Source organism: Brassica napus, chromosome A8, assembly GCF_020379485.1.
Source record: "Brassica napus cultivar Da-Ae chromosome A8, Da-Ae, whole genome shotgun sequence".
Classification (NCBI taxonomy): Eukaryota; Viridiplantae; Streptophyta; class Magnoliopsida; order Brassicales; family Brassicaceae; genus Brassica; species Brassica napus.
Genome location: NC_063441.1, coordinates 3572326 through 3598480, shown reverse-complemented (window position 1 = coordinate 3598480; position 26155 = coordinate 3572326). Strand labels below are relative to the sequence as shown.

Sequence of the window (26155 nt, the reverse complement as noted above, 5' to 3'; positions counted from 1 at the left end):
TAAAGAATTAATAAATTTATATAAGGCAACACGTGGCGTCGTATACATGTGTTGATCAACACGAGTCTGATGTTTGAGAAGTCTGTACTGCAGACATTTATATACACGAACATATTTATATTTCTAAGGTACTGTTGCAAAAATCCTACACCATGAGTATTAGAACAAAACGAAATGTATTTTTTAGACCAAAGCTGTGTTTCTTCTCGCCCACCTGAGAACAAAATGCATGTCTATTAGAGATCAGACGAATTTACAGAGTGCAAACGCAAATGGAAAAATGATTTAGAGGAGAAGCGAGAAAGAGTCTTTACCAGGAAGAAAATGGGAACACTGGAAGGAGACAGAGCTCGGAGATTCAAACATCTTAAAACCTTAACTCTAGCTGGTCGTTGGACTTGTGCCAAAGGTTGAAGTTGGTGCAACTGAAGCTGGCATTTGTTGAGAACCTCCTTCAGCCCAAGAACTCTCAGACATCGGGGAGTACGGCCTTGTCACTTTGGTTTTCACCAATCCCTACAATAACCAAGACATAGTCTCAACTACGGATCCTTGTTTGGCATAATAATATCTATTGTGGTAATATCACTTGTAACATGTTTAGGTCATTGGTTAAACAAGGGGTGATAATGAGGCTCTTCTTCTAACCTTTGAAGCAATTTGCCCGTACAAGTTAATGGTTTGATCGATGGCTGAGTAAACCTCAAAGGCCTGCTTGGTGTTTGGACTGCATTTGACAATACGGAACTGTTCCTTCGAATCATGTAGCTTTGATCTCAGATCCTTTGAATCATGTGACTTTGATCTCAGATAGAGAATAAGACGCGAAGGTGGAGAGTTAGGTTGGTCTCTTTTCCCGTCAGTCAGTTCCATGGTTACCAGATCAGTCCATAGAACGTCCCACTGTATAGAGCACGCATCTTTGGCCGGGATAAACTTTCTTTGACCCATTATGTTTGAGGGTTGCTATAAAAATCAAACGTTTGTAAATGTTCAAGAAGATTTTCTTGGATACATACAGAGGACGAACACCAGACGAAGTAAACCTTATGCATATACAGAGAGCGATATGGTATTGCGAGACTCACTTGTAGTAATATCACTCTTCGATGTGTGATCATTAGAACTTTTCCTTTCGGTAGGATGAAGTGACTTTCGTAAGCATCTGTTAATGCAAACTTTCCACGTACTTTGAACAGATCGACCTGGCCAAGGAATGATCCAGATTCTGCCAACTGCAATATGACCTGTAAAATGCAAGAAATTAGGGGTTTGAACTTTGCATAAAGTACCATCATGTTCTAGGTGAATCAAACTAATAATCGGTTCATCAGCTAACCAAGAAAGGAATGACTAGTGGAATGCATGTATAATTCGATTCCTGAGTATAATTTGTACCTGCCCCTGTGCTCTGTATTCGTTGTATGGACGAAGCAGGCTATCAGCACCAACGGCTCTTGGAAGTCTCCGGCGAAGAAGTTGTTCATCTGAAGTGATGGCTGCTGCTATCTTCATCCTCATGGCATTTGCACCTTCAGTGGTTTTCGACAAAAGATCCAGAACTCCACTCACAGGTTGGGCAGCAGCACCAATAATTCCTTTCCCAAAACCTGATACAAAGCCTTCGACACCAGAAGACTTTGCACCTTCGAGGGGCTTTGTCAATATGCCTGTGACTCCTCTAAACAGGCCCTTCGCTAGAGCTCCACCTCCTTCTCTGATAATGTCGCCAAAGTCCTCAACACCTTTGCTCTCCTGCCAAATGATAGAACAAACATTAGCATGTAATAACAAAAGGAGGCACATGAAAGAAAAACTGGCAAGCCCATACTTTCGTTGGGTATCAGAAGCAACTGAAACAGCAACATGTAGGAGCAAAATCAAAGCCAGGAACGAACCTGTCTCTGTCGACTTTGGATGAATTTTTTGTCCATTGATAATGCAGCTATGCCTTGACTCATATGTCCAAGCGCGCTGCTTGCATTGCCAAGAATGTCAACACCTGAGAGCAACTGAAGAGGCTGGCCAAGTAGGTCTTTCTTTACGTTCCTAATAGCATTATTGATCATAGTACTTTGTCGCATGGATATGTTCTCACTAAATCTTTCACTTATGCGTACCTGTTAGAAGATCAGCAAAAAAGAAAAAGAATGTTCAGCTTAGCTGGACTGGATCGAAAGTTAGTGATTGGGACATTGACAAATAAAATTCTAAACGCTTTGAAACTCGTTGAGTATAATCACAATAGTAATCCTTCGAATAAAAACTAATGGTCAAAATTAAATTATGGACACAAAAGTCAGGACATCCAGAGTCGCGTAAATACTACATAATCTCTGAGTCAATTTACATACTAGTAGGCCCAATATTTTAAAATTTAATAGGCTAATCGCGTGAAACACAGAGGTCATTATTGTTTAGTTACCCTGCGTTATAAGAAATGAGTTACTATCGAAAACTTACTGGCATGTTTTCGGTATTCCCAAGAGCAGTCATCAGGGATGACCAAAATCCAAGAACTCCCCTCGGCCTTTGACTTGGGGACATGGCCATGGACACTTTAAATCTAACTTCTGAGATGTTAAGAACCCTGTATTTTTTGGAGGCACGTAACCATATAAGAAATTGTTGTGAATAGACTGATCCAGTAAATATTGATATCAGGAACTAACTGTGTGCATACCCGATTTGAATGAATGGATCAACTGATACAGCTGTCGACCCAGAATCTGAAAGTCTACTCAAGTTGGCTTGCTGAATCATCTCATGAATGCGCCAGATTATAGGTTCGTGAATGTTAATTAGAAAGGCCGTATTTTCACGTCCCTGGAAACCTATATACGGGAAGACACGGAGATCGAGACCAGCATTTGACTGCAAAGTAACCGAAAACTTCAGAATGTTATCAGCTTTATCTCCAGTTCTCTGTGGTCTGAACAGAACCGGCATTGGAGCCAATGGCAATTGGTTGTCCACTTGTATTCCTTGCATCCTTAGTTTGAACCTATAGGACAATTAGCATTCAGCATTAGTCCCAGTGTACTTTGGGTATATAACTAACAGAATCTGATAAGAGTGAATGCCAATTCATGATCATAGCAAATGAATATATGGAACTTTTACACATGACCACCAATTGCAAAGGGAAAAGACCACATACCAAATATGAATTCAAAATGGCCATTTAGAATAACTTCACTTGTGAGTTGTGAGAAATGATAACCCTTAGATATGTGAATTAAAGCTAACTTAAGAACCCGATAAACTCACCTGCTAAGCCCAGAGCCCAAGCCAGTTGAATATGCCACAAGGAGGTTTTGCACTGACATGTACAGTATTTCCTCTGGAGCATGATCGATTACGGAGATTCCAAGCTCAGCGAGCTCAACAACCACATGAAACTCGGACTCTTCCGAGGCCAGAAGATGAGATTGCTGAGACTCATTTACAGATAACTCCGACAAAGATGATGATGGAAGTCTTCTGTTTATGCTGGAAGTAGGCTCAATTGCAGGCATCCAGTCACTAATTCTCACAACGTTCCTTTTGTCTTCCTTTACAATAGTAACTCGTATGGGTCTGGTAGGTCCAGTCTCACTTCGTGGTGGATGATCACCAATTTGATCAATATCGTATTTTTCTGATTTAGAAGGATCGTTTCCATCAACAAGGAGTTCAAATAGATGACGTCTACCAAGATTTTCCCAATAAAACGAAGCAGCCGCGTTAGGAGGAAGAAACTGCCAGGACTCGCTGACACCATCCACTTGGCGATAGCGAATAGGAAGAAACATGGAACGGTTCTCGATCCTAGGAGAGTGGATTGACATTATCACGAATACAAAAAGATAAAGTCAGATTGTCAGAAAACGCATAAATATAGAAGAATAAACGCACACACTTGGATTCAGCAAACAGGATGCATCATTTTATCAAAATAAAATCATGCAGGCTCCACAGATTACTTTATCCACCAAACTTATATTGGCTTTAGAAGAACAGATTTGGCAGCACCTTTTAATCAGATATGCAAAGCATGGCAATTGGTAAAAAATGTACCATATAGATCCAAGCAAACAGTACAATAATAAATCATCTGGAAGAAAAGTAGAGGCATCTTTGATATACCTGTAAGGACCGGACACAGAGTTCGGCCTGAAAATAACTTCGTAACGTGAGTTCTTTGTCCCGCTTCTGACTTGTACTCTTAGCAGCAATTGATCAGTCCCATCTTCTCTTCCAATAGGGACACGCACTGCACCTTCGCTACAGACACTGAATGATGTGCTCCATCCATATCCCTGCACTCGTAACTGAAAATATCCCATTGGCGTAAGCCTATTAATCATCGATAAAAAATAAGATATGGAAATCTGAAGGCATTTCACATACTTTTAGCAACTCAGTCCTGGTGGAAGACTGCCATCTAAAGAGCTTTGGAGGATCAGAAGGATTGATCCATTCTTCTGTCTGACAATCGCACTGCTGAAGACAGATGCTGACACCCACCCTGTTGATGAATAAAGTGTTTGGCTGGAGATGAATAACCTGAAAACAAAAGACTTAGTCATCTAATGTTTTAATGGGAGTAAGATAATACCATGTGGGACTCAATATTATACCCCCAAATATGTGCCTATCCAGAAAAGCTAGTGTTCATGTTACTATAAAGAACTTACCCGCCTCTAGATCATCTTGATTTAGTAAAACACGAAGAGAAGCATATTATATAGCAGTAGCATGTATACGTTTCACAGAAAACACGAGAGAGAAAGCGAAGGCTGAACTAAGTAATGCATTGCAAGCTAATCCATAGGAGTTTCCACGGCCAAATAACAAATGTGGTAAACCAACACCAACAAAAACACTATACATGAGCACAAATTTGATTTAAGATAAGTAATGCCAAAGCAAAGGAAAACAAAATATATCATGAAAGTGATATCTGACCTTTGTTCTGTCCGACGTCATATTTAACACTGCTGAGAGCTTGTAGTACGAGGCGTCTGAGCAGAAAGCCTTAACATCTATACGTTCCTGGAATAGATTTGTGGTTAATACAGGAGGACAGAAATGGTTTGTAAAATAAAGCACAGCAGTAAATCCAAGCCATAGGCTTTAGCTAGTCACCTTCTTCTCAAGCTCAAGAAGAGAAATTCCAGGACTGTAGATCTCAGAATCCCGAGCTGCTACAGCAATACCAATTCGTGGGGAAACATAAGAATCCTTCTGAGAAGGAAACAGCACAACGCCACTCCGACCAGCTGATTCTTGTGGAGAAAGCATGCTAGGCATAGGACTAGTATCCTCAATAACCTCGAGCACTCGGACATTTTTCCTCTGTTGTCTCCTCTCCATCGAAAATCCAGGATTTTTCCTAAAAGATCTGGGAGCCCTAGACAGGCAGGGAGAGCCAGCTTCCACATTTTCTGAAGGTTCAATCTCCACCACTCTATAGCCTAGCGGAATATATGAATCATTTGTAATCCAGTATGGCACAAAGAACCTTATAGTCTTTGGTGCAGCCCCTGTTTCTCCAACATCACGTTCTATACTTACACGTAGTCTCCTGAAATTCCATAAAAAAAAAGAGTATGATGAGGCAAAATAATTTCATGGAATATAGTATGGGGGGGTTATGTGATAATTCTCTACAACATAAGTTTTCATTTATAAAAAAATTAAGATACGGACCAGCTCCTCCTAGGGATACTGCTTAAGTGCTTACTTGAAAAAGATATTTATTGAAATATTATTTACTGGAACCAAATAACTTTGTATATAACATTCCATGGCCAAGTGCCACAAGAATGCTATTCACCAACATTTTTTAAACAAATGCATATATTCAAATATCTGGGGTAATAAAAGCGGAGCTAGCAAGACTAACAATTCCAGGCAGAACGAGAACTGAAAAGAGCGACAAACCTTTTGCTCTGTTGATGGATGAACCAAAAAGATGTCACACTGTCACTTGAATATAGATCTAAAACAGGAATGGGATCCTGCAAAGGAAAATTTGAATTCAGTAATGTTTTAAGAACTTTTACCAGTGTGGTTAGATACTTCTATAGAATATCAAGGCCAACCTTTTCCAAAGCCCAACCACCATGGACGGCTAATGTAAGATACACAGGTCTCTGAATATCTGTTGAATATACGTGAGCAAGCTTCCTTGAAGATACTACACCATGTTGTCTCTCAAGATATGTGCCTACTTTTGTCTTTTCCCACACCGTGAATTTGACTGGGCAAGGGAGTCTATTTTCTAGCTTCAGAGGAGAATTAATAGAAATTTTCCAATCATAAACAGGTGTATTGAGGTCTGTATGAAGAACTGAGGCATCTGCTCCAATGCTGAGCCAGAATGGCTTACTCCCAGTAGCGGGCTGGCAGCAAAAAAGCATATCCTTCTTCTCAAGCTGATTTAATTTCAATACAAAAGAAGCTGGTCTGCTGCTTTGCTTAAAAGTTTGCTGCCGAGTAAGCAAACCTTGATCAACAAATGGTTGATCTTTTCCACAACCAGAGCTCACGGCGATGCAACTACCCCATGCATAAGAATGATGAGGGGGGTCAACCCTTGGCCGGACATGCAGGCACTGTTCATTATCCTTTGATAAACATCCCCATGGTAAAATATAGGACGATCTAGAGGCAATCAAAGCATTATGATTGCTTGGCCCTGAAGAGACATTCTGATCAGAAGATACGGATATCTCTAAATTGACATCTGAATCATTCACAACTGTCGCTAAACATCTGAATGTTGCATGCTTTCTTCCGTTTCTCATAGAAACTTCCATTGCAATAAAATCGTTTTGTAATGATTTTGGAGCGACAGAAAGCGGAAGCAGCGAACGAATGCTATGCCATGAGTCATCAGGCCGAACTCCAATCCAGAAACCAGTGTCTCCGTCCGCAAAATCCTTACTTTCCATATTTCTTAGTGTGTTGGGGATTGTAGTCTTCTCGAAATAAGATGTTGAAACAAGCAAGCATCCATTTTCATGTATATCTTCGGCATTCTACATTTCATATATCAAAAGAGAAATGACAATGTATGTTATAGTAGCTTGAGAAATCTATCAACATGCCCTGGTATAAATGAAAGCAACTAACCTTTCTCTGAAGCGTATAGGAACTTATATTCTCAGCATCACTAGATTGATATAACGACCTTACTGAAGCTACCTTTCTAAATGTATTTTCCCCATGTCCAATAGGAAATGAAAGCGACCCGACGACCTCCCCTGTACAAGTTAATAGCTTACTCTCATGTAACATAGGAGCAATCTCGACTCATTGAACTCTTGAAAAATTTATTTTATTCGCGTACAGACAATCCACGAGTCAAATGAACAATAAACAATGCCAATTCACTCTAAAAAGAACGATCAAACACACAAAAGGACGGCTGAATTGATGCTTATGCATAAAAAAAGGCTCAAAGAAAATAAATCTAAGATGTAATAGAAATTAACCTTTTCCAGCTTTAGCAGCAAGGTTTGTTACTTCAACCTCCAACCTGGCCAATCCCTATACCAATAAAATAGAAAAGAAAAGCTTTCATATGAGATAGGACTCCAAAATCATGACAAGTGTTTCCAGTCCAAAAAAAAATTATGTATATCGATGTACTGTTCTAATTCGATGCTAGTTCTAGGCTAAATCGCTTATGAGACCGGATGTTTAAGGTACAGAGAAAATGAACAAACGAAGCATAATAGTAACTGTTTCCTTATTTACTACCTTCCTTGGGATTTCAAAAATGAATAGTTCATTCCAATTGGAAGTGCACTCCATCAAGTCATTGATAACCGTAGTGGAAGGCTTCACGCACTTGGTCCTAGCACTCTGAGGAAAAAGCTTTTGTGGTTCAGCACCGTGACTCTCAACAACGAGGCGCAGGGTGCAAAAGAAATTGTGACTGTTGCCATCATCGACGATATGCAAGCGCTGCACAAAAAAAAAAGGGAAATACCATCGTAACCTAAAATAGGCCACCTAACAGATTTCTAATCGAACCTAAAATATATGTACCTTAGCCTCAAGAATCTGTACAGTCATGTAATTGCGTGCTTCTCTAGAACTGTCTGAAACATTTAACCTATTGGAGAACCGTGGCGGTGGAACCCAGACCGAAGTGTTTTCATCGTGACACAATTTTACAATTACATCTGAGTTCTCCTCCAGCTTTTTCAGATATATGTCACGGCCAAGTTTATTCTCTACCACAATGGTCTGATAATCATCTTCGTCGAGAGCTGAAAAAGCTGAAAGATCTCCACTCTCACGAGAAACACCTGATTCCTGTACCACAGCAAGCTAGTAAGTAACAAATTATGGGGAACATATAATTTTCACGAAAAGAAAGAATAAAGAACATGTTACCTCTTTCATTTTGGCCGCTCTTTCTTCAAGTTCTAATTGCCTTCTCCAGGAAACAACGGTATCACCAAGAGTTTCAAGGTTTGCAGCACTAACATTTAGGTTTAAAATGTTAGTAGCAGCAATGCGCAACCGTTTTCCTGGTCTCGATGATTGACTCAATGCAGTGTCATATGTTTCCAACCTTCAACACGAAAGTGTAAAATCAAAATATTGATCCAAATACAATGATCAAAGTTCAGTTAGATCTCATAATAAATAAAAACTTTATTATCTTTACTTGAATATTCCATCAAATGGCTCCAGAAGAGGCTCCCACGCTTCCAACTGTGGGTTAAATGTTGAAGCAGCGATTGAGGAAACGAGTACTGCATTCATGGCCTCTGGACGACCATGAGTTGCTAGCTTGATATTGGTGACAGTTGTGTCAAAGAGAGGAGTCATCTGGAAGCATTCACAAAAGGATCGAGATGTAAACACGGTTCCAACAAATTGGGTACTAAATTTGACCATATATCATACCATTCCATGTAAGCCATCTAGTAGCGTTAAAGAGAAGCATCTCAGCTTAATTTCCGCATTTACATTTTCCTGTGTTTTCGGCTTTACCGATTCTCCAACAGCAAAAGCCAGTCGACTTGGAGGCCTTTTTAGATCAGGTCGTGCAAGAAAAGTGCATGCCTACACAAGTATTCAACAGCTATCAGGATTGGCAAATACATTTTACTGTGTGGCTAGTTAAGATAGTAGCTGATTCAATAAAACCAAAAAGTCCTACACATCAACGATGACAATGGGTAGCCTTAAAAGAAAAAGAGACACAGCGCCAAAAGTTACGTGAGTTGTCGTACCTGATTGTCAACTTTCCAAATACTCCAACTTTGAGAAGACTTTGAACTTGAGGATCTTGTAACAGAAGCTTCATAAATGTTAGCCTGGTTAACAAGATCAATCCTAGGACAACAGAATGAATCCACACGTGGAGCCTCATCAAATTTAGAAAGAACGCATCCTAGAGAAACATAGCCAGGAGGGGCAACAGGAAACCAGCAGAAAACTTCATCCAAACCCTTCCCCACAATATGTGCGACTTTACTAAACTGCACAGGTTTTGCAGCAATCTCAGAGTCATCTGCTTTAAAGAGTATTCCAAGTGCAGGTGGCTCCAACCTGATGAGCGTAGAAGAATTAGAAGAAAAAGAGCTTTGTATAAGAAACAATCCCTTCAGGGTAGCTAATCTAGAGAAAAAAAAATAAAAGTTTAGCATTTACTAACCCTTCAGTTATGCTATCACCCAATATGGCAAAACCAGGACGTGGTATAGGCCTCCATATTGAGACAGGTCTACGAAGATCACCACCCTTGTCCCACCATATTCTCTCAAAATTAGAAGTTGAAACATGATAACTAGTTGGCTTAGAAATTGACCTGACAATGTCCCATCCTGATGAATTTCCAGTCTGATCACTTGTTTGCTCACTCTGAGAGCCACCTGTAGGTGATGAGTCAGAGATTGGAGATGTCTTCATCTGAAGGGGATTCCAAAGAAGACAATGACTGAGGCCAGGACTATATTGTTTGGAAGGAGCCGCAGTTGAAGAGTGAGCATAAAATGATCCAAGAACATTATCAGCACGCCATATGCTGAATCCAGACTCAAATAATGAATTGGAGGGCACCGTGTATATGCACTCAGAGAAACTGCTGGAAGATACAAGGTCAGACCTTAGACAATAAACAATGTGATCTGGTGGTGGCTCACTTCCTAAATTTGCAACACACCCCATAGCAGTGTATCCTGCAGGAGCTACAGGCATCCAGAGGGAGCATTCATCGCTATCAATAGAATGTTGACCATTATCCCCTCCTGAACCTTGAATAACAGAGAACAGGCCAATACAATTAAACCCAGTGGGCTTCCGTACGCGCCCATATGTATTACTTATTGCCATCACTGCTTGTGTAGGAGGAATTGCCCTGAAAGGATTTTTCTCAAGGGAATTAATGTTATAACGTAGCTATATCTTCTAGAAGAAGAAAACATCTGTACACTGGACTCAGCTCTTTTTAAGCAGTTGTAAGCACCGGCACAATAAAAAGAGGGTACCCGTTAAGTTAACAACTACAATACGACAAGAGCTTGCTTATTTCTGTTTCGGATATGGTTTGACATGAATTTTGAAGGACGCATTCAATGCTATTAATGAGTCTGAAAAAAATGATGACTACAACCATCGTAAGCTTTGTTGTAGGGATGAAAATATCAAAGAAAAAGGTACCTCGACGTCACACAATCTCCCAATATAACATAGTTCGAAGGAGCTTGCGGCCTCCAAATTGTGAGATTGTTCCTGGGTCCATTTTCTGGATACATTCCCAAAACAAAAGAGTCAATAGTGTAATTATCTGATACAGTGGCTAAGAAGATAAAAAAAATAGATCATGTGGCTAGACCAAAAACTCAGACAGCTTTATACGGCCAGTGCACATAATAACTGATGCCATACCTTTTGGTGAAACCCAAATCCTGTGGAAGTTAGTGCATGAAGCTAAAGGAATAGCATTTCCAGATTGTAAAGCTCCAGTCACTTGGCTCTGCAGATTCAGTAGGAGGGAAAGAGCACTCAAAGAAAGGTGGATGTATATGTCAGTTGACGTTAAGGACATATTTGTTTTTTCTTTGACAGAAGTGTATCCCAAAGAAATATCGACTGGATCAAGAATGATAAGACCAGAACCAGTTTCCACCACTAGGTTCTTTAGCAAAGCTCGAACCCAGATGTCATTTTCTTTTGAGGCGTACCTGTTGAAAGTAATAGCAAAAATACATCAACAATATGATGTAACAAAAACTTAAGATCCATTAACAACAAGGAAGAAAACGCTGGCTTCATGAGAAAGATGTAGATGAGGTCAAACGGGGGTTTAATTTAGTACAATTCTTTACTTTTAACAGGTAAAGAAATAGGTGATCAGGCAAATCATATTTGTGTCAACAGATATCTTAGGTTGTAGAATGCGCTCAGACCTTACTGTCCACAACTTTCATGTGTGACAAAATGTTGATAAACTTAAATCACTGATACTAAGATTTCGAGAACGCTGCACTTACATGAAATTAAAATCCAACTTAACTCGCAAAAGCTTTTCTACAGCAGAGGAGTCATCCAGGGAGGATTTTGTGCCATCAAAGAATGTGAATTCAGGAGAAACAACCTGCACAAAACAAGCTATGAAATTGACAAATACAGTTCATTTCATCAATCAGATAAGCCAGCAATTGAGAGTGTGTGGAAGATGGTTATTGAGAAAATGTTGAAGAAGAGACCTCCACATAAACAAATGTTATTAGAGAAAAAAGGACACAGAAACATCAAAATCAGGAATAATGACTCAAAATACGTAAAAGAGAGAAACCAGGTATAGTTATTAGTTTATTAAAATTAGCTATAAAGTAGACGCTCAAAACTATGTAAACATGTAAAGGGAAAACCTCGAAGAAACCTACCTGAGCTTCAAAGGTAAAATTCTGGCCAGCCTTCAAATCGGATTGACAAGCATCTGAAACATCTGACGATTTGTGCGCATTGCTAAGCACACTCTCAGAATTAGATTTCGTGTTTTCTAACATTGAGATATCAACACCATCTTCCGGGGAAAATAAGCAGCTACTATCGTTACTCAAGTAAACGCACTTGCTCAGGAGCGACCCATTCTGCCACAGAAGAAAAAAAAGAAAACAAACAGCTAGCGAAATCAAGAATCTTGGAAAAATAATGCGAAGCAATAAATACAACAAGAAAATTCTTTTTTCGCTTCACGGTATAAGCCTTAATTTTTACCCTTAGCATGCCAAGTGACTAATTTGAAATAAGAAAGAAGTAATTAGATTAAGAGAAAAGTGTGTCAACCTTAATTTTTACATTTACGAACCGCAACTTTTTTCCATGCCCGACGATTATGATAGGTTCTAATCTTCCTGAGTTTGAATCCTTCTCTCCTTGTTCACTCAACGAGATTACCTTTCCACATCCGTCATATGTATACTCATCAACCCCGAGTGAATCTGCTACCAACTGTCTACATGGGGAAAAGTACACCACCTCTTCTATCTGTTTATAGAGAGCCTCATAGAGAACTATGCCACTACGTCTAGTGATTGGATCATTTGTTGGATCCATTGTTTCGTCTCTTCCTGTTATTGCACGCAAAGCTGGAACAAAAAATTCACCAACCGCAAGGAGGAAGTCAGGAACAGCAAGGATACGAGGTTGTTGAACCCGTAAAACACATGACTGAGAGGACGCTCGCCATCTATAATCCATCAGCAACATCGTTGAACATGGTGCGTCAAAATCAAGAACAGCCCTGGAGTTGGCCCGCTTAAAACTTCCCTTGTTAAGGGAAAATGGAAAAGATTCAGAAGAAACTTGCTTGGAAGCATCGACCGATGAGCCAAGCATCAGCCGCATTTCAGGCTTTGTGTTAGGACGGATGTCTAAAACAGAAACTTTAGGAACCGACACATACAAATCTGTCTCAGATAGTGACGTCATCCTGTAGGATACCCATAATCCTTCAAGCTGTTAAACAAAAATGAATGACAAATATGTATTTTAGATATTTGGCCTAGTTCCTAGGGGAAAATGTACAAGGAAATAGAAGGATCAGGCTCAGAAGCACGTACCTCAACATGAGCTAACGGTGACTCTTCACTAACACTATTACGTAACTCAAGAAGAGCATAGTTTATATCCACAGCCAGTATTGTAACTGTACGTGACATTATCGTCTGACTATTCAAGTTCACTTTGTCAACCAGCAGACGCATTTGATCTTTGGGACCAGAACTGTTACCACGAAAATCTGGAGGTAGCTTTGGCTCCTCAAACAAATTCATGGTTGTGCAACTTACAATAATATCATATTCTTTGTCAGACATCACACCATGCAAGAAATCAATCTGCACAGTAGATATCGAGAAAATTTGAGTCCAAAATGACTGCTGATACCAGTAAAGAGATTGTAACAAGGCTATCTATGGTAACTATAACAAACAAAGGATAAAAACGCTGTAAGACAGCGAATAAAATAAATCTGTGACTGTATTTTGGTCCATTTTTGGTCTTAGATAGCAATGCGATCCTTATAAGATAATATCGTTTATAAGTAAAGCCATCCCTAGTCTAACAATATCAAGAAGCAAAAAAAAAAATTGATTCAGTTTAAAGTTTAGGTTCTTGAAACCAAAAGCAAAAATTTAAGTTCTTCAAACGTAGAGGGAAGAAGAAATCCAGTACCTTGATCTCAACTGAAAGTGTTGGTACTTTCTTAAAAACATCTCGTAGGCTGCGGCGGACAAAAATGTCCAGTCCCTGGCCTTCACGTATCATTGGTTTACCAATTGATCCATTTATGCCTACTGACATATTTAGTCCAAGAATCTTTACAAAAAAACAATAGAAACAACCATCAGGCTAGTGTATTCCTCCCACACATTATATAAAGGTATTTCGTACAATGTACCTTCGCATGAAGGGCATCTACACGTACAGCACTTGGATCTTTCTCCGGACACCCATGCCAGCTTATTTCATTTGATATCTCCAGCTGACCAAGGTCAAGTTGAATGTAACTACAAACAAATATAAGGGGTTGAGGCTTTACCAACATTCAGAGAAAGATTGAAGTAAACCTTTGGAGAATCAGCAAAAAAAGGAAATAACATGTTGCAGAACTTAAGGTTCCAATATTTTAGACCTAAAGGATGAAGCCTAGATTCTACGCAAAGGATTTTGATGGCAACTACTAGACTAGAATTAGAGAGCTATAAAAAATTATCGTAAAACTGAAGTGGTTCATAAACCTAATAACTATGATAGCATAGCACATACTACGTATTACCACACCATTTATACTTACTTTTTACTTAGAGAATCATTAGGGACAACAATTATTGGAGTGTCTAGTGAAAGGTCTAGTTTCAGTGCAGTAGCACCATCTATCTCATATTTCTGGATTAGCCACTCAAAGCCTCCAACTTTGTCAACAAGCTTAATGACTTCTTCAGTATGAGGAGTAGCAAGTCCCATGAAGTACGCTGTAACCTAAAAAACAATTCATTGGGTTGGTCCACAGCAAAATGTCCAAAGAAGACCATTTTTATAAAGACTCGGTTGCGCATAAAATAAACTATGTAAGAAAAGGTTGGTGAACATGGTACCTCTTGAACAAATCTGTAGAGGAATACGATGCGAACAGCTGATAGTCTACCAGATAAGCTATAATCATATCCTTCATAGTCGTCATCTCCAGCACTATATGAATTGAATTTGAACTGCAGAGTAAAATAAGAATTAAGCAGATGCAGAACCACAAGAAAAATAAGAATCAACAATAGCGCCCAAACTGCAATAAAGCCGCCAGTATTTGATACCTTGATAAGAGACTCAACACCTGGATCACGTATGTCACAGAGCCAACTCCAGCAGTTTCCTGAGTCTAACGACTTGTCACAGAGTTTAAAATTTCCTAGAGTCCCTTCTATTGAAAGAGAGCTCGGGTGAACCTTTAAAATAAACAAGTTTAACCAAGAGACTAGTTAACTGAAACAGACTTTCAATGAAACTAATTCTCTTTGCTTTAGAACATTAATTAGAGAACCAACTACAGATTCAACATTTTAGAATCCTAGTTACAATAATATGATTAACAAATTTTGGTTTTTTTATAGGGTCAAGATTACGAGTAAACTAGAAATAAAATCAAATACGTCAAATAAGAAACCCAAGCCAATATTTCTTACCTTAATGTCCAGCACAAATCGTTCTTGTACAAACATCGCAAGCTGAGAACCATCCTCCTTGTTAAGAAACACAGTCACACTATCAACATTCATGTTCAGGTAAAACACTACGCGGTCCTTGCCATATCCAAGTAATCCTTCAATGCGTCCACCTTCATCCTTTGCTTCTTTCTCACTACCAGATTTCTCAAAAGCCAGATTGTTGGCATCTTTATCATCTTCAACATATGTTGCAGCACTCAAGTCAAATCCAAAACCAATTAAAGCAACTAGAGTTGGTCTACTGCAAAAGAACTCCAGTTTTGACATGCGAATGCTCATCTGAAATTGATTTTAAGCTAAACTTAACAAAGCTGAGAAGGAATATTTGCCGCACTAAGGCGACTCCCATTGTCTGAGATTACATACCTGTGTGTCGATTCCATTATAATCGGGGGAACTGGAGCTCCTCGTCAAGAAAACAACTGATACGAAATCAGAAAATTCACCACCCTGCACTTCATAAAATACCTCATCGCAAAGGCCTTTTCCCTGAGATGTGTCTTTCTCATGAAATCCACCTTCAGCATCCTCGATCCCCACATGTTCATCAGAGTCCATCATCATGCTGCATTGAATCATATCCATATCAGGAGTACCTGGTTCTGTAGGAGACAGAAACTCTGGCAAAGCATCAGTGAAAGCATCTTCATCATCTGCATGTCCTACAGACATCTCCTTGTCATAAGCATCACATCTTCTTGGGTCTTGTATGTATTCGTTCTTCAGAACAGAGTAAGCCAAATACTGAGCACTTCCTGACTGCTGAAGTTCATCTTTGATTTTTAGAGAATGCAACTTCGTCCTAACGGTTAAGCCACTCTCTGAACTTATCATGTGGACCTGTAAATCAAACACAATTATGCCTCTATCAAACTAGTCTATTGTATAGAACCTACAAAGATAAATAAAAGCAGCTGGACAAAAGCATTACATGCATATCAAGAATGGGAACCCTATAAATGGAAGAAATACAAATATCCAAACGACGGACAACTTGACAAGATGTGCTCCTAAGATATGCAACATTATATAGCAAACGATACGCTATGGATTTTATCTTTTAATGAACGGCTCTGTTGGTAGTCTCCATCCCATAATCACTAGCTTAGCCAGACTTGGTGAAATAATATCATTTTAACCAGAACCTAAATATAAGTTGTCCACCCCCAACAGGTCTCATCCTTTACCGGTCTATCCTTAGTACCGACAACCCAAAACACATGCATACAATTCACTATCTATCAGCTTAACGCAATGAACTATGTCCAACAAACACAAACCTTTCCTCCGGCAGCAAGAACTTCGAGAAGCAGGACCTCTTCAACCTTCTCATCACATTCATCCTTGATCTGCGGGAGAGTACGATTTCAAAAGGCAAGGAAAAATTGCTTTCACAGAATATAAATGGTTTCTCAGTTCAAGCAACTATGAGTTCCTAACTAGTACGACATGGCATACAGATAGCACACACATAGAAATATGTAGAAAACTGTTTAAAGCCAACCTTTCCATACAAATACAGCTTCGTCTCAACTAAAGCACCATTAATAACAAGATCAGCAGCTTTCAAATTCCCAGTCTGAGGTTCATGGAAGTCACCATCACCATCACTTGTATGACCAAGTACATCCCCCGACAGAGGAGCCTACAAAAGGACAACACTTTTCAGTGTCAACCAGACACAACCAATGCAAATAGAAAAGCCCAGAAAAAAAAAAGTCAAAGAGATTGTGTAGATATACAGAAGCTTGATAGGTTGCTTGGACAAGTCCTCTCAGCCATGCTGCCTTTTCCTCCCCCTGAAACTCTATGATCCAGGTGCTAGAAGATTCCAGGGCCTGAAGAATGCAGAAGATCAATAATCTTCAGTGGAAAACACAAATGAAAATACAGCATACAAAGCGTGGTTGTAAAGGAATATCTGTGAGCAAGTTTTCCAGTTTAACTTCGAAAGGAACTTCAATAAAAAGTAAAGTCCAGAGAATCACCAACACTCTCAATCATCTTATTTCAGGTATGTAGCCATTCAAGATTCAGCAAGCATACCCAACTAGAAAAAAGAGTATAATTTTCGATGGAAAACTTATACATTTGTCGGCTCTCATATGACTCCTCCTAGTATTTACAATAAAGCAGCTTAGCCTACCTTTTTAAGATTCGTTCCCCTTAGACCGACAGCAAGGCAGTAAGGAGAACCACCAACATTTTCGGGCGGAACCTCAAATACTTGTCTGCCAGCCATGCTGCACATGCAAATTTTATAATCCAACCGTCTTATATCAAAACATACAAAAATCTTTGTAGCAGAAAAGAGTAACATGAAAAGAAGAAAAAGAAGAAAAGAAGATTTAATTCCAAAAAAAAACATGAAAAGAAGAAAAAATAGGGAAGGTACATGAAAGAAAATTATGAAGAATAGCGCATACCATAAATAACGTTGATAATCAAGTGACTTCTCTGATTCATATGTATACAGATATAAACCAGACAAAACAAGGTGACAAGGCTGCCAAGTAGCAACAGAGTTGCCAATTCCCTGAAACAATAGATTACACACAATCAAAGCTGATACAAATAAATCAAGATTGAAAAGTACGTATATATAATAGCACATACCTTCCAAACTAAAATTCTAGCATCACTAACAAGATCTGCAGGACTCCAAGGTTGGATTCCATCTGGGATGTCATCAAGAGGAGTTTGACTGTAGGTTTTCATTGCACCATACAAGATATCGGACAGTTGCATGATCCTCATATATCTTGTTGGCGAGAAATGAACACCAATATTTGGCACTTGGATGGAAATTCTTGTGGTTGGGTGACTTGGGTGAGGTACCTTGATCTTCAACAAGAAAGATGCGTGTCAAGCAGTAATGCCTCGTTTCAACAATTGATTCATGCTTATAAAATGTCGCACACCGTAATACCTGATCAACAATAACTGCCATTCCACACCTATCAATAAGGGAATAAACGCTGTCCCCTTTCTCCAGAATGGGAGGCATCATTGGCTGATTAGTGAAATCTTCCATGAGTAAACTGCAACCTTGGTTGTCAGATCCACAGCCCGTAAAGAAAGCGGCAATATCTCTTCCGGAAATGCAAAACCGAGAATATAAGTTTTGCCTTTGCTCTTCAGACCGAGTATCCTGCAATTGTACAAGAGATAAGAAAACAGAAGAGAAATACTACTAAAGTCGAAGGGAAAGTCTGGAAACTTACCACCGTGGTTAGCGTAAAATTACCAAAGTCCAAAAGGAAATGGCTACTGCACTTGGAAGATCCTGAAGCCCTCAAAGGAATTCTCACTTTTGGAGCATCAAGATCAATGTCGAGAGCAAATCTGAGAAACCAAAGGAAAATCATAAAGGAAACCCGGTGAAAATTTTGCTAATTGTACGAAATGATAAAATATATTTAGATTTTCAACACACTACAAGGAAATAAGCTTTTGTTACATGCAACCAACATCTTACTTTGTTCACTACCAAATGGTCCAATTCTTATCTTACGGACAATGGTAAAGAGTATAAATGCCAGGTTAAACTGTTCTAACCTGCTTTGCTCCTCCAACACTATTTGAAGTTGCTCTTGAGCCCGTCGAGTCACTTCCTCTAGTTTCATCTGTAATGAAGAACGATCAAAAAATAATAAATGGTACAGCCCAAAAGTCTGCAGCAAAATAAACATACAGAAATATATGACTAAGGACTTGAAAAGGGTGCATACATAAAAAGATTTGAATTACATGTTTTTTGAAGGATCCGTAACCCATCCAATACCCTTATTTCGGGTCGGATTCGGGTTACGGTTTTTATGCCCAGGTATACGTGTCACCATGACATATAAGCAAAAAAAATCATGTAAGAAAATTGCTACTGAACATTACACCAGTACCTGAAGCACAGCAGCAGTTTCCAGTGCAACGGTAGGGCTGATTGCGTTACTTCGCTTCACAAACTCCAATACACGATCATAACTTTCGGTCCAGATCTGCAAATACGCAAAACTTGCAATTGTGCTCAAGTTTGAATATAAACGACTTGTGCTACTGTTATATGTTTGAGAAGCGTATCTCCACGATACTAGACCGAAATTATTTTGTCCCTCAGTATAAACAACAACTGAATTCCAACATATCCCATTCGAGTTAAAAGTGATAGTTTCAAATATTAACAACATATAACATAGATTCCCTCCATAATTTCCAAAGGGAAGGACACAGACTATAGGAGCTTTAAGTTCCACAAACTCTCTCTAAGGTCCTGAAAATTGACTATACAATCTTCAGGAAACCACAAACCTCATTCAATGCCCCAGCTAGATATTAGATAGACTCTGTCATACTTAAGACGTATTATGCAACTATTAGCCAGATCGTAAATACACATGTTTCAAGAGCATACATATATGAAGAGATTACCGTAGCGTGACAAGGGGATATCGTCGCTGATAGCCTCCAATCAATGTTCTCTCCAATAGGTGACTTCACAAAACTAGCCATCAAGGCATTTGTCTTTCTCTCACTGGATACACTCTGCAAAGACAGCAGTATTACAGGCAGGAATATATAATCTTAAAACAGGGATTGCTGACCCTGGCATAAGCTATAAATTTGAAAACAAACCTGTGCAAGCGAACCCTCTGGTGCAGATAAGCCATAGAACCTCAGTGATACATCACACTGAGTACTCCGATATCTGAACTTTGTTGTCACATCGAGTTGCTCAAAGCTACCACACAGCACCTCAGTCTGGTTTATATCAACAATCCTAGCTGCACCTTGTCCAATTGATACAGTTACAAGAAAGTGAGTCATATTCTGCATGTCTTTTCCTGAATATAAATTCATCTCTTCGTCAGGCTGATGACTCAGTAACTTATTTATGGCCTTCCATTCTTCCTTAGTCAATCCTTCCTCCATCGATTTTGATCCCTCAGCCACAGTATCAGCCTCCGGGTCATCTTCAGATTCTGTCCGCCTTCATGGAGATAGCAACCACAAAAAGTTAATTTAGAAACAAAATAAAAAAAAACAACCCTGCCGGTGATTTTGCATTCATAGCTGCGATAAGAAAACAAAATTTGAAAAGCAAAAATGCAAGACAACTACATTCAGAAGGAAGAGACATACTCCACTAACCATTTAAATGAGAACCAACCACCCTTTTTCAGCTTTCTCTGCTCGGCAGCTTCTTTTGATTTTACAGATTCAACCTTTGCATGTGCAAGTAACCTATTACGCCGATACAACAAATCAGAACATGATGAGATAAGTCGGAAGGAGTAAAGAAACACAGACAGTACAGAGCCTTTGAGAATCTCAGTGAAAATAAGAGAAGAATAGCAGAGCTTGGAACTCTTATGAAAAAAGTGGTATGAGAAGACTACATGTAATCAAGCATTATCTCAAATATATCTGTGAACTTTCAGTATATTTAGAACTTAACCATGGTCATGTTAACTCCCAAATCAAACCAGATATCAAGTGTCAGCGAGATGGGATTCCAATGGTGTACATCAGGAGGTGGAATTTAATAATGTTAAGAAACCACATGCTTTGCTTTACAAATGTGGGAATATGATTATTACCTCCACAAAAGAATCACTTTGGAATCAAGGTCCTTTTCGATTTCTCTCATCTCAGGGTTGTTGGCATTTGATGACAGCTGCAGAAAGTTGGCATACAGCTGAATATAGCGCCGACGTAACCGACAAAAATGGTGAATGCTATCCCAGGAAAATCGATAGCTGAAATGGTTTCAATATATGCAAAGTCAGATCAAATACACCATCTTCCCCAGATCGAGTGCACACATATTTTACCAGAAGATGGTCATACTATGCAAGACTAAAAACAATATGGCTTATCCAGATAAATGCTGGCTCTTTTCCTAGTTGTCAGTGAAATCCTGAAAGAGAGAGAATAAAATGCAACAGACACGTACCATAGTCTCCTTTGTTGCAAACTAGCTTGAGAAGCAAAGCGCCACCACAAACGTGGAGCCTCTGAAACAGGAACCATGGGCCTTAAATGTGAAATTTCCATGTATGTTTTGTATCTTGAAACAACTTCGACTAGCTTTATCCAGTCGTGATATTGCTCCTGGTAAGAGAAACGTCGAACACAAAATACAAGTGACTTAAGTCCAAAACCTTAAGAAAAGAGAAATCGCTAAGCAGGCGCAGTATTAAACTCTAACATCTCAGAAAGTAGGAAAACAGAGAGAAGAAATCAAAATCCACGGAAAACATTTACAGCTAACCCTGGAAGAAAAAAGAACAACTACACCAAGTACCGAAAAAATGGTACCTCTGTGATTGTGACGTTAACATCATTTAGGTTAACTGACGCTCTTTCAAATGGAATCTCCTGATTATTTCTCTCCTGATTTCCTAACCGGTGATACTTAAGAGATCCATTAATAGGGGACAAAAAGTATCGACGATTCAAGGCCCATTTCGACTTTATATTATGCGCGGTTTGCTCCTTTATTCCATCTTCAAACATCTGAGGCAAGACAGTCGGTAGTTAAATACATAAAACCTCAAGTAACATTTATTGACTAATGATCTGACGAAAGCACAAAAAATAATAACCAAGAAAAAAGGTAGATAAGAACAAACCTCAACCCACTCCACGGGACTAATATCGTCCCATTGCTTCTCCATTTCCCAGGGAGAGCTATTAGAATCGTGATACAAAGCAAGCCTCTCAAGCTGCAAGGACTGTTACAGCGACCATGTGTTAGCCTAACTATTTTGTTTCAAGTCAATAAGTAGCATAATTAGCATTCAACACACTTTAGTCTCCAACCAAGAGACCTTGTAAACTAGGACTCAAAACGAACACAAACATTAGAGAAAATAGCTAACTGAAGAGAGACAAGAATTAACTATGAATCAATTCAAAACTGCTACCTCATTCACCCACCCATGTGAAAACAAATGACATTCCCTTTTAAAACTCTAATCAATGTTCTAACTTCTATCTTGTTTTAAGCCTCTTGGAAAAGACCCTTGAAATTCGTAGATGAAGAGACCATAAATTGGGGAATCTTCGAAGCTAGAAGATTTCTCAAGACATGGGAACTGTATACACTATACCAATAATGAACCACAAGAGAACTAAAACGTCCCTATGAAACTAAAGATATATATAGTTCAATCACACACTACTTTGAAACACTATGCTTTTGTCAATTTTCAACTGCTTCTCCCAATTAAGAATAGAAAGGAAAGAAACCAAAGCTCACCTTACGCAGTTTATCCAAAGCACCGCTTGTGTCAAATGTCTCATTTCCTTCCTCATCCATTGTAACAGCTGCGAGCTTGGCCAAGGTGATGCCCGAAGCAAACGGGTGCCCTGGATTACTAGAAAAAGTATTGTTGAAATAAGAAAAAAACTACACAAGTACTTCTGAGGCGTCTCCAATAAATAATCATAACAAAGACATCAATAATGAACACAATAGCTAGATATGGCCATAACAGCAGAAGGGAAACAGCCACAAACCTGGTCGAATCCTCGTATCTAACATGCACATTGCTGATGGATATTTTCAGATTACCAATAATTGTAGCAATAAGCGAACCTAGCCATGAATTTCCTGCTGGAGACTGCAAAGAACCAACCACAAAAGAGCTACAAGTTATATCATGCTTAGCACATGAATTTTTTTTTTATCTAGTAGTTAGCGAGAACTCCTTTCATAAAAGATCATAAGGAATCCTCTAATCTGATCAGGATAATTTCAGCGTCAATAAATAGATACCCCCCTGGATAGAAAATAAGAAAGATATAGACTAAAAATAAGTTATCATGTTTAGAGGCATACACTTCCCAGCTTAGATTTTGCTCTTGCTTCTAGAGTTGCTGATTCCGCTTCCTATTTGAACAAACACGATAACAATAAACCAGAATAACATCAAAGTTTATCTTGTAGAAAAGAGAAAAAATCAGGTCTCATGTAACGATTGTATTCAGAAGAAGTATGCATGAAGCTGCATCAGACAGAAAAAATTAGTACCTCGATCTGCTGAAGCTTGGTTTCTAGAAACTTTTCCATGTCTTCTTCCTAGTATGTAATTAGTGTAAGCAATTCGGTACCAACCAAAGTGAAAAGCTTACAGGCGAGACGACGCACACACAAATAAAAAAAAAATCCAACAATATACCTTAACTGTCCGGCCATCAGGGGCAGGATAAGCAAGAACAAAGACACGGTCGATCAGAACTATGACTGGCTCTTTTCCTAAACTTTTCCAAGGGACCTGGAAACAAAGGTTAGTATGAGTAACTTTCAAGATATACCACCTAGCCATAATTACAGGATACTGCATACAAAAATAGCACCTGCTTCTTTAAATACAAGTCTAAGTTCAGCAACCAGAGAGGGTATCACCCTTACTTGCAATCTCCATGACAATTGACTTCGTATGAAAAGATTCGATTTATGCAACAAACAGAATTACTCGCGTTTCTACTTTTTCAAAACTCCACGCATTATTCAAAGAGCGGTTAATACTTGTTTGGCAGAAAATGTAGCCCAGAATATATTCAGTTAAATGATATGCGCCTTCCCTCTATCAAAGAACACTTTTACCAAGAGTGTATCACACATGCAAACATTAATAGCTATGTCATCAATAAGTGGTATATCCTCTCTTTTTCCAGTAAGGATCCACAATCCAAGTTCAAGCAAGGAAACATTCAAGAAAGAAATGGTAACAATGGTCTGGAAATCATCAAAATTCCACCAAGTGAAAAAAAAAAAAATAGAAACCTTCAAAGTGATGGTTCCGACAAAACCGGATTTGACAGCGACTGGAAGTTTCAGTGAGTTCAAAGCCTCCGCCTTTAACTTCAAGTCTTTAAGAACAACATCCCCTGAAAAGCAAGAAATTTCACCATTAACCAGTAAAAACTACTTCATAATGGAGATAGTTAAATCATGAGCAGTCTTTGCGCATAAAAATTGTCAATACTTCCCATATATATAAAATTATGAAGGAAAAAAGGAAGACATGCTAACCTTTCCAGACACTAATCCGCAGAGCCTCTGTGGAGAGTCCATGCACATATTCACCCAAATACCTCCGAAGCAGATGTAACACCTGAATACAAACTTGCATTTAATAGATACTCCTCCATTCAATCAATCAAAGTGGACATAAGACTGATGAAACAAAACTCTACATAAGAGCAAAGATGACGATGCAAATTCTGGAGATTAAAATATCTGGAAAACTAAATTTGCTTAACGCCATTACCTCTCCAGGTCACTAACTTAGAGGAACGAAGCTAAACTGTTCATATATTCTAATTTAAATGCACTCTCAACTAATAAGTCCATTTCGTTTCGATTTTCCGTAGATGATTCCAACACATTCCGATCCACAGCATCGAAGAACTCGTCGCAATCCCCCAAAAATGGTAAGGAGATAGGGCTTACATGAGCTTCGAACATGGCGGCGACGAAAGGGAGAAGAAATTAGCTGGTGAGCGAAAACGGGAAAGGTAATCTTCACGTTTGGTTCAGAAAATCGAGGATCATCGAGATCCGAGAAACGAACCGATTCAACATTGAAGAGAGGGAAGCACGATCTCACATTCCTATTCAAGCGAGCGTGTGTCGACACCCTAGAGCGAGCGATCTACCGAGAGAGAGAGAGAGAGAGAGAGAGAGAGAGAGAGAGAGAGAGAGAAGTGAGAACGAGACTCAGGGATGAATTTCAGGTAATATACGTGCCGGTCCTTGGCTATCTCTATTTTGTATTTTTGTAACTGTTTCCGTCAATACACTTTTTAACTCCAAATTTATTTAATTTAAAATTTATTTAATTTAAAATTCAAATGATCATTTTAGCCTATTGATTAAGGTTTAAAGGCTTCTACATTTAGATCCGAAGTTCGAATTCTACACTATGTAATTTATTGCAGATTACAGAAAATTTATGTTTTTTTTCGAAGAGAGCAGTTTATTAAAAAATTATACAAGACTACAGAAAAAAGGCTTACAAATGATCTTTAACATTGTGCAAGTAAATCTGGTCACACGTGAATCTTCATATGATAACTCAGTTGACGCAATTAGGCGTAAGTCTTTATAAGACAGATAGTATTATCGGTTATCGAATCGTCTGTGTAATCTTTTTTATATCATAATAAATCATCATTAAAAAAAATAAATAAGAACTGCAAAATTACCTCTAGATCCTTATTATTTCCCAAGCCTCTTTATTAGAAACCCGAATAATCTTCTTCTTCTTTTTGAAACACAAACCCGAATAATCAAAATTTTGAATTAGAAGACAATTTTTTTCTTTTTCAACAAAAGTGCACAACAGTAAAAAAAATTCAAACTACAATCTTAGTCGAATTTATTCGTAAGGAAAGTAATTATTTTATTCCTCAAATATCTAAAAAGAATATTTCTATTCTTTATCATTGGACTACGGTTTAAATCATATGACTAACAAATCAAACCACTTGACAAAGACATATTTTTAAACATGTGGCCCAAATTTTATATGATTTGGTGGTCTAAACTTTTTGATCTACAAGCATTAGGAACGGAAAGACTTTAGAAGAATTTGATACTTTGAATTTAGGTTTGTGTATTTACCACCAAAACAAAAAAAAAAATTGGTAAGAGTTTGACAAGTTTAAACCGAAGTACAATGAAAAACTAAATTTGTTACATTATAATTCGTCTAATTGTGGATAAAAATTATGGAAAATTGTCAAATATCACCCAAAACTTGATTTTAAACACAAAAGTATGTCTCAACTTAAATCAAATACAAAACTAACCCAAAACCCTAGTGAAATTACAAGTAGTCTCTTATGACAAAACAAAAAAACATAACGTATTTTTACGAATATATCATTTGAAGTATTCTGGAGTTTTA

General features: G+C 38.6%; 1 protein-coding gene across 3 annotated transcripts; it reads right to left on the bottom strand.

The window, feature by feature from the left end:
- LOC106444897 lies at positions 1–24941 on the bottom strand. Of its 3 annotated transcripts, XM_048737604.1 has the most exons (63): positions 24697–24941; positions 24277–24358; positions 24028–24131; positions 23420–23515; positions 23272–23319; positions 23080–23130; positions 22758–22861; positions 22498–22615; positions 21869–21970; positions 21555–21752; positions 21190–21347; positions 20834–20992; positions 20385–20477; positions 19869–20223; positions 19665–19778; positions 19139–19234; positions 18798–18865; positions 18464–18584; positions 18169–18390; positions 17856–18083; positions 17666–17775; positions 17386–17482; positions 16982–17077; positions 16744–16884; positions 16520–16588; positions 15606–16079; positions 15198–15518; positions 14829–14960; positions 14616–14729; positions 14315–14499; positions 13919–14027; positions 13693–13836; positions 13080–13355; positions 12304–12975; positions 11901–12107; positions 11505–11608; positions 10900–11195; positions 10672–10756; positions 10118–10369; positions 9668–10036; positions 9243–9561; positions 8914–9072; positions 8672–8835; positions 8395–8575; positions 8044–8313; positions 7753–7959; positions 7485–7539; positions 7123–7253; positions 6090–7028; positions 5929–6005; positions 5131–5569; positions 4951–5037; positions 4393–4548; positions 4129–4313; positions 3271–3810; positions 2684–3004; positions 2464–2590; positions 1899–2120; positions 1399–1755; positions 1089–1247; positions 649–966; positions 315–516; positions 1–214 (listed from the first exon to the last, which is right to left on the bottom strand). In XM_048737604.1, exons 1-62 carry the CDS (start codon positions 24709–24711, stop codon positions 382–384), a joined length of 12333 nt encoding a protein of 4110 aa, XP_048593561.1. In that variant the 5' UTR covers positions 24712–24941; the 3' UTR covers positions 1–214; positions 315–381. The 3 variants fall into 3 exon arrangements, with proteins under 3 accessions (XP_048593561.1, XP_048593560.1, XP_048593562.1); XM_048737603.1 differs by having other exon boundaries at positions 9668–10369; XM_048737605.1 differs by lacking the exons at positions 24028–24131; positions 24277–24358; positions 24697–24941 and having other exon boundaries at positions 9668–10369; positions 22498–22607.
- Positions 24942–26155: the final 1214 nt, after the last annotated feature.

Coding starts and splice junctions, on each gene's coding strand:
- LOC106444897 (XM_048737603.1), bottom strand. Junction 23,131..23,271: donor CCAAGCTTCAGCAGATCGAG/GTACTAATTTTT, acceptor TTGTTCAAATAG/GAAGCGGAATCAGCAACTCT. Junction 17,483..17,665: donor GATTATCAACGTTATTTATG/GTATGCGCTATT, acceptor TTGCATGTGCAG/CATGGCTGGCAGACAAGTAT.